Raw genomic sequence first — 11,909 nt, 5'->3', positions numbered from 1 at the left:
GCCCTTAGCAGGTAGGTGGGCATTGACATGATAACAGAAATCAGCAGATAATCATTTAATACGCATCAAAGGATAGAAATACAAGAGTCAAAAATTAAATACAAGAAGAGGAAAAAATACAATCATGCTAGAAAAATGAAAAGGATAAGAACCATAACAATGGCAATTTGTTGTCCTTGTCGTGGATGTCTAGGTACATTTCCAACAGCTGGCTTATTAACAAGCTTTAGTTGTAAATCACCTACACCTCTAATCTCTTTATTCGAGAAGCATACATTACCAATAACTGCATGGAAGAGAATATTAACATAATATTTGAAGATCTTCATTAAAAATAAATAATTATCAAGCAACCCATTTATCTTCTTTCAAAATTGTTCAAATAGTGTATATTAAGAAGATAAACACAAAGAAGATACAGCTCTAGATAGCAAACACCATGCATGGTTAAAGACACCACTTGGCCTTGACCCTTCTTCCTTGATTTGGACTAGAAGGAAACTCCTGTATGACAACATGGTATTTTGAAGCCTATGAGAACCTTGGGTAACTTCTTTATGCCACGATTGGATCTCCAATGTTACACATATCAGTTTTAACATTGGCAACATCTGCCCATTTTTGAAGGTATATTGCTAAAACCAGGAGGGCCCCCTCATACTCGGGTCTGTCTCCACACCTTTCATGGCTTGCATTGTTGGTCAAAATTTTAAATTACCTTGGGAGATCTAGAATTATAGACTGAAATCCTCTGAGTAGCAGGAGTACCCATCCGAACTTTCTGTCCCACCTATAGTGATGCATGAAAGAATTAGAACATCCACTCTCTTTAAACAGTGAACAATTCAACTTTGACCAGAAAAAAGAAACCTTGAGTACACCATCAATTTTGATGGGCCGCAGAGATGCATCGGATGCAATCATGTGTTCAAAAAGGGAAATAAGCTTTGAGTAGTTTGGTTCTTCGTCAAAACTCATATTGGTGACTGTTTCAAGAAATTGTTGGAATGGGAGTGGGCAGAAGCTACAAAGCATCTTAGGAGAAGTTGCCATCTTCTTCGCACAAACAAGAAAGCTTTTGTTATCTCCCTGCATGTAGATAGACCATTCAAACAATATATTAAAGAAAAAAAATAGATTATTAAGTTACAAGAGACAATACAGTTAAAGGATAAAATAACTTACAAGAAACCCTTGCCAGGGAAGCTTTCCTCTGAGGAGGAATATCAGGGTGTATGCCAATGACTCAAGGTCATCCCTTCTGCTCCCTGTCCTACCCAAATGAACATGCACACTTGCATAATGTACTGTGCCCCTGAGAACAAAGTAGAACAGAATACTCATTAGATATAGATGGAAGCATCGGATCACGAACTTCAATAACCAATATACAATTGTAGAGGTTCAACTCACAAGAATGTAGTAGTCTCCTTGGCAACAGGGTTTAAGTATGGGAGCATTTGAGCCATTTCCCCTTCCAGTACCATGTCGGGTTGCTCTCACTGGATTTATAGTAGGAGTTGTTTCGAGATCATTGACCTGCTTGGATCTCAATTGGGCCTGGCAAACTCCACTTCTTAAATCTGGCATTTTTCTCCCATGCAAAGATTACCACCTTGTTCTAAGTTTATACTCCAATCTCAAATGATATTGATTGATTCAATCCTAAATATCAAAAACAATGAAAAAAACAAGAAAAGAGAACATCCAGTGGTTGTTGAGTGAAAATCTCATTTTAAACCACATGGGCATAATAACAAGCTAAGTTCAGTCCAGAGAACAAACCTGGAGGCTCATGTAAATGTCAGAGCATATATATGTGATCATCAATTGTATAGAGCCAATCTCAGATGGGATCAGACAATTTTAACCATGCCCAACCAAAAATATGAACGCCATCCAATTGGGCATTAGTATACAGTTTGATGGTGCTGATCTTGGAGAAAGCAAGGGCCTGCACCATCAACATTGGCAATCCATCGGTGGTAAGGTAAGGCTTCAAAAGTACAATTGCAGTGGAACCCCTAAACCACATTGACGGAGAGATTATGATTCTGCGTTACAGCATTAAGTTGAAGCTTTTCTATGATACAAAAGTTCATTGCATAAAGTTTAAAAACAGAGACTGTACAAAATCATCTTGTCATTGAATTTAGTACAGAGCCCATATTCACTAAACGACAAGTTTACTCATTCAGTTTGTCCAGTTCATGGTACATGGATAAAGACACTGTTTCTTCTTTGTTATCCTACTCTTATCCCTACTCTACACATGGGAATACTCAACATACTTGAAGTTGAAACTATCCTAAGTATGTAAAACAATCTTGCTCTCTAAATTTTGATGGAAGATCTGAGCTCATACAGATTCTAGTAGCTAAATCTAATTACCTGTATACTATAAATAGCCATCAGATTACAGTCTCAACTGAACTCAATATTAGTTTGATATTCAGTTAATTTTAATGCTTCTGTTAATACTCATAGAGGATCACATATGAGAATGGGGTATGCTAGGATGTATGAACGTGTGTAAATGGCAGACATAGTTCTGGCCCCTTGGAATCTAGTGGAAGAATGAACAAATGTGGGTGTATCATCCACCAGAAAGAAAAGAAATGAAGTTGTAATATATATTATTTTCTTCTATCAACTTCTATTAAATATCAAAAGTTCATATGCTTGATACAGTTGGTTGTCCATGGACTGTCCAACAAGAAAAAAGTGATATATTCTCCCTCAGCCTACCATATGGGTGTATAGATACTTTAACCCATTGTTCGACAAACATGTTTTTGTTTTTGCTGATGTGGCAATTTCAAAAAAAAAATGAAAATAAAAACATTCATGTTGTAGAACATCCTATTAATTTATTAAACACTTGTTTGGCAATGGAATGGGATTTAGCTTCCATGATTTATGGCTTCAAGGCAACTCCCTCTTAACAATTTGATGTCTGTAAGGATTGGAGAAGCTACAACCTTATGAATGAAGATAAATCATAGCTAGAGAAGTTGTGATTTTAGTTAGATGTAGCTACCAATTCATGAAAGAAACCAGCTGCTTACTCAGCTTGGCAACCCCTGTTAGTCATCACCATTAAATCTAGATCAATTGAACATTACTGAGATCATTGAGGCCTTTTTAGGGCACATACCATCTCACAAAAATACAAAAACAACCCATTTTCAAACCACAACAACCAAAAGATGGATGTTTTCTAGAAACATTTAAAGACTTCCCTTCTGCTGTTTTAGGGCTTGCTTTCTATAGATCCTACAGATTGTGGAAATGCAGCTTCTGCTCTCAAGAGTGAGGTATGAGGTTCTTCAAAATGCGGAACAAAGTAGAAGTCAATTAATGTTTTTACCCGCATCATATTTTTCAGTTTTTTTTTCATTTGGTTTATTATTTTTATTGTTGAGGTTTATTGATCTTCACCTATTAAGAAAGGATAGGAAAGAATCATAACAGGTAAGTCATGCCAAAATGATAAAACAATAGGTAGGTAATTCATTTCTCCTGAGCAGCAGGGGTGTTATTTTTGGACTGTAGGTAACCACAACTTGTTATTAAACTAACAAATACGGTTCAAACAAGAGGACAGACACAGTTTCTAAGTTAAAAGAATTGAATCCCATTCTATTACCAGAACAGAATATTGCAGTTCACATCCTGAATCAAATCCCTCCTCAACTTATTTAGTGTAGGACAACATTTGACAAAAGCAAAGGACATCTTGAAGCAGTGAAAAGAAGGAATACTTCCAACAATATTTTAATTGATAAAAAAATGATTAAAAAGACAAATATGGAATGACAATAGTTCTGCTCTCAAAGACTTCCCCTGTTCCACTAGGCCTGAAAAACTAAGCATAACATTGCCTTCATGTTTTCCATGATTATACATTGGAAACTCTCAAATAATATAATAATTTTAATTAACTAGGCAAGAGCATAAGGTAAATCAATTATTAGAACAAATTTTGATAAACTAACCAAGACAACTTCTAGAATACAAAGGTTGAATAAAACTTTTCCAGATAAATTGTACTAAAAGTTATAGAGAGTTACTGTCCTAACAATGAGTGGTTAAGGGGACAAGAAATCAGATAGTTCTATTGGAATAAAAAAGATAAGAATACGAACGTGTGGGAACACGGGTTCCAATATGAGGGTGGCCACTTTGTACTAAAAAAGTGCCAAAGTTTAGGACCTTACCCAGTCCACCCCTCCCAAGTAATGGCCTTTATTCAGGGCTATGCTCATCATTGAATAGTCATTTCAAAACTTATCTCATCCTTCTATAGAAATTAACTAATAAAATAAAAAATATTTTCATTTTGTCCAAAACATGAACCACCTATCTATTTTGGCTTGGTAGACAAGGGCATACAATAAATTGAAGAGAAAGATCTATAGTTTTGAGAGTGCATATTCTTATTATGCATGCATCTATATGTATGGCACAAGCACAAACAATGGCTTATTCTTATTATTTTTTGCATCTTACACAAAATACCAAAACCAAATCATTCTAGGAGTGCGTACTCAGTATTTCTGAGTTACCTTAATGTATGTGTGGAATTTCTTTCATAGGCCCGTCCGCAAAATATGCACATAATGTTCTCAGTTCTACCTATATAGATACAAAATAGCATGTCATAGGGTAGCTCTTTTGAAGCTTCAAAAATTCGAAAAAAGATAGACTTCAGTATAAATGTATAACCTGATGAGAGATCAATACAATAGGTGCACATTGGCATTCAAGCTTGATGAGGGTGGATTTGGCCCTCCAATGACATTATGACACCAAGCACCTCGTCACAACTAGGTGCAACCTCATGACAACTAGACAGCTTGCCACAGGCAGCTCACCACTAGGCAGCTCGCCACAGGCAGCTCGCCATAGGCAACTCGCCACTAGGCAGCTCGGCACCAGGCAGCTCGGCACCTAGGCATCTCGGCATCTAGTCAACTCGACACCTCACAGGCAGCTCAGCACCTGGTCAGCTCGGCACCTCATAGGTAGCTCGGCACCTGGTCATCCCAGCACCTCACTGGCAGCTCGGCACCTGATCAGCCCGGCACCTCACAGGCAGCTCGCCTCCAGGCAGCCTGGCACCTTACAAGCAGCTTGCCTCCTATTCAGACTGGCCACCGCATGGCAACCCCGAGGATCTTGTCACCGTACCCTGCATTTTATAGGACTGTGACTTGTAATAGCTATATTAGCTCACCTACTCCCCGATTCAGACAAAAGTGGACAACCTTACCGGTTGGTGGCGTTATCCCCACCTAACATGAAAATAGGTCCCATCACAACGGGAATCTAGGAACTGCTCCACCAAACCCACGAGGACTCCAGTATATAAAGGCCTCACCCCCAGGGGCGAGGAGAGAAAAAAAAATGAAGAAGGGTGATCTCTGCTCTCTAGCTCTCTCATTCTCTAATATCATTTTCAGCTCACTATTAAGTGTTGACTTAGCCATCGGACTGTCCCCGCCGGGTAAGCCACCCCAGGTTCTCTGGTTTAGTTCTTCCAGGCAACCAGTTCCCGTCGTCTACAAAGATGAGCCGATCATCTCCTGCAGGGAGGATGGGTTCCTTAGTACCCGCCATCTACAAAGATGAGCAGATCATCTCCTGCAGGGAGCAGCCAGGTTACACTACACTAGGGAGCTCCACTTCAGCCTCTGAGTCATTGGCCACATGGGATCAGACGAGATGACGAGTACTTAGCACAAAAAATCGATACATCATTTGGCATTGTCTGTGGGAAACGCTACAAAAAGCTAAGTTCTCATCCTACAAAAAGCTAAGTTATCATCCTACAAAAAGCTAAGTCCTCCTCCCAGAAAGCTAAGTCCTCATTTTTTAGAAACTGAAACTCTCGCTTTATAGTTTCTACTTTTTATGAACTCAAAGACTATGCAGGGAGCTAATAGACTACATGGGCTCTTCGTGGCTTCCGCGGGAGTTGGCGGCCAACAGACTACATGGGTGCCCTTGCTGGTTGAGCCTTCCAAGGCTCCCATGTGAGCTGGCGAACTAAAGTTAGTAGTGCTACCCCCAAAGGTCGAGCTCCTAGTGGCTTCTTGTAGGAGTGGGTAACCGACATTACGAAGCTAATCCAACGCAATCATAGCTCTAAGGCGCCCACCCGGTGACCTAGTGCGGCCTGGCGCGGCTTGACATGGCCTGGCGGCCTAGCACATGTATCGACCTGGTGCGGGCGCCGACCTGGCAGCCTGGCCTAGGCGCGAACTAACGAACTGATAAAAGACTTCCTCATCACTTGAGACCCAATCGCCTCTTCAGTATGGGTGAGCTAGTCCCAGTTGCCTCCTCGACATGGGCACTTAAGATTCAGTCGCCTCTTCGGCATGGGTGAGCTAGTCCTAGTTGCCTACTCGGCATGGGCACTCGAGCAAATCCCAGTCGCATCCTTGGCAGGGAACCTTAAGACCCTGTTGCCTCTTCGGCATGGGCGAGCTAGTCCCAGTTGCCTCCTTGGGACTATAAGTTGCCCCCAGAGCCTAAGGGCTATAGTATCGAACTGGCAGAGACCTCGACACCATACGGACAGCTCGCTTCCAAGCAGCTCCCAGAGCCTAAGAAATTGAATCAGCGCTTATGAGCTCATAGAATTTCAGGCCAAAAGGAGATATCTACTCCCTTCGCCGAGTTACTTTCAGCTCGGGAGTGGGGGCAAATGATGAGGGCGGATTTGGCCCTCCAATGACATTATGACACCTAGCACCTCGTGACAACTAGGTGCAGCCTCATGACAACTAGACAGCTCGCCACCAGGCAACTCGCCACTAGGCAGCTCACCACCAGGCAGCTCACCACTAGGTAGCTCGCCACCAGGCAACTTGGCACCTAGGCAGCTCAGCACCTAGTCAGCTCGACACCTCACAGGCAGCTCAGCACCTCACAAGAAGCTCGGCACCTGGTCAGCCCAGCACCTCACAAGCAGCTCGGCACCTGGTCAGCCTGGCACCTCACAGGCAGCTCGCCACCAGGCAGCCTGGCAGCTCGCCACTAGGCAGCTCACCTCCTAGTCAGACCGACCTCCGCATGGCAACCCCGAGGATCTTGTCACCGTACCCCGCATTTTACAAGATTGTGACTTGTAATGGCCATATTAGCTCACCTACTCCCCGATTCAGACGGAAGTGGGCAACCTTACCAGTTGGTGGCGTTATCCCCAACTAACACGAAAACAGGTCTCGTCATAGTGGGAATCCAGGAACTGCTCCACCAAACCCACGAGGACTCCATTATATAAAGGCCTCACCCCCAAGGGCGAGGAGAGAAAAAAATGAAGAAGGGTGATCTTTGCTCTCTAGCTCTCTCGTTCTCTAATATCATTTTCAGCTCACTATTAAGTGTTGGCTTAGCCATCGGACTGTCCCCGTCGGGTAAGCCACCCCGGGTTCTCTGATTTAGTTCTTGCAGGCAACCAGTTCCCGCCATCTACAAAGATGAGCCGATCATCTCCTGCAGGGAGGATGGGTTCCTCAGTTCCCGCCATCTACAAAGATGAGCAGATCATCTCTTACAAGGAGCAGCCGGGTTGCACTACACTAAAGAGCTCCACTTCAGCCTCTAAGTCATCGGCCACTTGGGAACATATGAGATGATGAGGTACTTAGCCAAAAAAATGATACGTGACCAGAAGTCATTACATCAAAGCTCAACAATTACAGGTTCTAACCTACAATAATATTGCAAAAGAAATTATAATGCATGGTAGATAAAAGAAATAAATGTATGCTTTTACTCAATATTAAAATGTTAAATTGTTTGGCTGTATCCTAGCTAGGGCTTTTGGAGATACACAATCAATACAAAGAAACCCCAACCAGAACATACCTATCTGAACTCATAGAGGTAGAAGAAAGAACTAACGGGCATGGACATAGGAGAAAGCACCCATAACAAAGACAAGTAGAAAGAATCATCCCAGACAACACTTTGTAAAGACAAAATAGGAAAAATAAGCAACCAATAAGATCATATCAAACCTAAACTCCCTTCTCTTGAGACCTAGAATAGAAAATATTTACTATCATTTGTCTACCTCAATTTACACTGAACATTAAACTGGGTGAGTTGATAACCGATCAACCTGTTAAGGAACACCAAGAGGACATATTGTTCCATAGGTCATTGACTAGGTGAAATATATGTAAGGGTCTTCTGCTTCGACTAGCAGGAAAACGCTTAAACAGGCTAAAGCTCCAACAAGGAGATTGAAGAATATAACTCTTATCATCATACCAGGAGAAGTAAAGACTCTCCAAGATTCCAGTTTCTGCTAAAAAATAGAAGAAAAAGAACGTTTTTGTCAATTAAAACCAATAATTCATGGCCAAAATGCGAAAGAGATTTTTAAAATTGAAAACTAAATTAAAGCTTATAAGCTGATCAGACTCAAAATATATCGATTTCAAATGTAATTTAGGTCATAGATGGTTGAGTGGAGATGTGTATTACAGATGAGTGACTAATCTTTTAAGCACTATAAATTGAACGACAGAGAATTGACTAAATGAATTAATGCTCTAATAGATATACAGAAACCAGATGATAAATGAATAGGAACATACATGAAGTTGAATCTCTCGGTGAAGCAAGGGGAATTGACTGATCTTTATGCATAGGTTCAAGCAGCTTCCCACTTTAAATAACAAATTGCAAATACTAAACAAGTGGAGAATTGAAGCATAAAGCATTTTGGAAGTGATGGTGGTGATATGAATGCGCACGTTGATCAATAGGAAAGCTCATTTATGGCACACTCCACGCCTAGAGAGAGAGAGAGAGCACTAGCAAGAGGGGAGGGCGGGAATATGAAAAGTTGGGAAAAGAGAAGCGGGAGGGTGGGAAAAGGCTGTACTTGTTGGGGTCAGTCAATCTGATGTTAGCGACAGTTTTCGACAACTACCACTAAAGACTTAGAATTTCTAGTCCCATGTGCCAGCTAAAAAGCTGTCGCTAATACCCATTTCTACTATAGTGAATCCTTTGATGGGAATGTATGTGCGATAAGGAATGAATTCATGGAAGACCCTACCCAATCAATTGTCCCTTTGCAAAAACTTGTTCATAATTGAATGTCCTCTCCAACTACCTTGGGCCTAGAGGCCCTTTCTCTTGAGGTTTGTTAAGCTGTAATTCTCGGACTAGGGGGTCAATGCTTTCTACCCTGTGTCTTAACCCCAAAAGCAGTTTTTGTACTCCATTGGTCCAAATGAAGTGAAAATCCTTTTGTTGAACTATGAATGGCTTGGTCCCCCTCAAAAGGGTACATAGGCAACCTCGGTTCACAGCTTGGGCCCGACCACTTTTTTTGAAAAATCTCATTTTTGTCCAATTCCAATTCCCATGTTTATTCCTCATTTTCATTTTTCAGAAACCTGAACCCATCTCACCAGCCTATGACTTCGACCTTGAGTTAGACTTTGCCCTCATGTGGATAGAGGAAGAGATCCCTCAAAATATCCTTGATCAGATTGAACGGCAAGAGGAAAGAAGACCAAAAATTGACTCAAAATAAGTTAATCTTGGAATTGATGATGATCCAAAGTTGATAAAAATTGGGAGCCATTTAATCCCAAAGCATAAACTTGACATAATAGAATTGTTGAAAGAATTTAAGGATGTGTTTGCATGGTCCTACAAAGACATGCTAGGATTGGACACCGACTTGGTGGTACATAAGATTCTCATATATCCCAATGCAAAGACAGTAAAGCAAAAGCTTAGGAAGCTCCATCCAAAGTGGTCTCTTAAAATTTAAAAAGTCAAGAAGCAGTATGAAGCAGGATTTCTAGAAGTGGCAACCTACCCTAAATGGTTAGCCAACATTGTACCAGTACCTAAAAATGATGGGAAGGTTAGGATGTGCATGGATTTCAGGGATTTAAACAGAGCTAGTCGCAAGGACGATTTTCCCTTACCAAACATTGACATTCCTGTTAATGACACAATCGGACACGAAATGTTCTCTTTTATGGATAGATTTTTGGGATATAACCAGATCAAAATGGCAAAGGACGACAAAGAAAAGATGGGTTTCATAGCACCATGGGGAACCTTTTGCTACAAGATTATGTCGTTTAGGCTTAAGAATGCTGGGGCAACTTATCAAAGAGCAATGCCAGCACTCTTTCATGACATGATACATAAAGAATTGGAGATATACGTGGATGACATGATTGCCAAGTCCAAGAAAGCAGAGAATCATTTAAAGGACCTCTAGAAGCTCTTTGAAAGACTCAGGAAAATCTACCTTAGGTTAAATCCACAAAAATGCATATTTGGGGCATCATTAAGAAAGCTATTGGGCTTTATTGTTAGTCAAAAAGGGATTGAGATTGACCCTGCTAAGGTCAAAGCCATTGTTGATATGCCTTCTCCCCAAACAAAAAAGGAAGTCAGAAATTTTTTTGGGAAAATTGCAATATATCCGTAGATTCATAGCATAACTCACACCAATATGCGAGCCAATTTTCAAGTTGCCAAGGAAAAATACCCCGGTGAAATGAATGAAGACTGTCAAGAAGCATTTGACAAAATTAAGAAGTATTTGACCAATCCACCAATATTAGCTCCCCCTAGGCATGGGGAACCCTTGCTTATGTATTTGTCAATACAAGAAGATTTTGTTGTATGCATACTGGGGCAACATGATGAGATAGGTAAAAAGGAAATAACCATTTACTACCTAAGTCGGAAATTCTATGACTATGAGACAAGGTATACCATGCTAGAAAAAACATGTCTAGCCCTTGTTTGGGCCTGTCAAAAGGTACGCCATTACTTGTTAGCTCATTCAATATTGCTCATTTCTAGAATGGGCCCCATCAAGTATTTGTTTGAGAGACCAGTAGTTACTAGTCGAGTCTCCCATTGGTTCATGCTTATTTCTGAATATGACATCAAGTATGTGATCCAAAAGGCAATTAAAGGGCAAGCCATTGCAGACCATTTAGCTAATAACCCCACCTTAGAGTATGAGGCAATCCTAACAAGTTTCCTAGATGAAACCATTTTGAAAATACAAGTGGGGAAAAGGTGGAAGGCATACTTTGATGGAGCATCAAACCAAAGTGGATGGAGAGCGGGAATGGTTCTTGTGGACCCTCAAGGCACTCACCTTTCTTTGTCTATCTGCCTAGACTTTCCCAACACCAATAATACATGTGAATGGGAAGCATGCTTAAGAGCAGTCAAAATGGCACTAGATTGGGGCATCGATGAATTGGAAATTTATGGGGACTCTTTCTTGGTCATTAGTCAAGCCAAGGGTGACTGGAAATACGGGATGAGCGACTAGCATTGTATCATAACTGTCTCAAGGAGTTGATCAAAAAGTTCAAGTGCATTTCCTTCAATTACTTGCCTAGACAAGACAACTGCTTTGCGGATGCTTTAGCCTCCATTGGATCAGCCATGCATTTACCTCCCAACATGGCAATAGAACCAATTGATTTAAGTTGGGATAGTGAGCCTACCTACATGAGTAGCATACTAGCAATCACAATAGAAGATGAGGAGTCAGATGGTAAACCATGTTTATATGACATCAAAATTTTCTTAAAGCACCAAGTATTTCTAGAAGGGGCAGATCTCAAGGTGAGAAGAACTATAACTAGGCTAGTAGGGCATTTCATCATAGTAGGAGGGATATTGTAGCGAAAGTCCCCAAGATTACCTTGGTTGAGATGTTTAGATGAAGAAGAAGTGTAAAGAAAGATGGAAGAGGTACAAGGTGGCATATGTGGCCCTCACATGAATGGGCATATGTTGGCCAAAAAGTTGCTCCAAATGGGATTTTATTGGATGACAATGGATGAGGATTGTTGTCAACATGTGCAAAAATGTCATGCTTGTTA

General features: G+C 41.0%; 1 protein-coding gene across 1 annotated transcript; it reads left to right on the top strand.

The window, feature by feature from the left end:
- The first annotated feature begins 10,555 nt into the window (after positions 1 to 10,555).
- On the top strand, positions 10,556 to 11,350 carry LOC148852626 (uncharacterized). Its single transcript, XM_088945836.1, has 2 exons — positions 10,556 to 10,770; positions 10,867 to 11,350. Exons 1-2 carry the CDS (start codon positions 10,556 to 10,558, stop codon positions 11,348 to 11,350), a joined length of 699 nt encoding a protein of 232 aa, XP_088801962.1.
- Positions 11,351 to 11,909: the final 559 nt, after the last annotated feature.

Source organism: Nelumbo lutea, chromosome 5, assembly GCF_056320005.1.
Source record: "Nelumbo lutea isolate HS-2025 chromosome 5, American lotus-T2T, whole genome shotgun sequence".
NCBI lineage: Eukaryota > Viridiplantae > Streptophyta > Magnoliopsida > Proteales > Nelumbonaceae > Nelumbo > Nelumbo lutea.
Note: the sequence above shows the minus strand (reverse complement) of the source record. Positions and strands in the feature narration are given on the sequence as shown.

Excerpts from the sequence above, each read along its gene's own strand:
- LOC148852626 (XM_088945836.1), top strand. The coding sequence starts at position 10,556 with ATGAATGAAGACTGTCAAGAAGCATTTGACAAAATTAAGAAGTATTTG. Across the intron at positions 10,771-10,866 it reads TTCTATGACTATGAGACAAG|AATGGGCCCCATCAAGTATT; the intron begins GTATACCATGCT and ends GCTCATTTCTAG.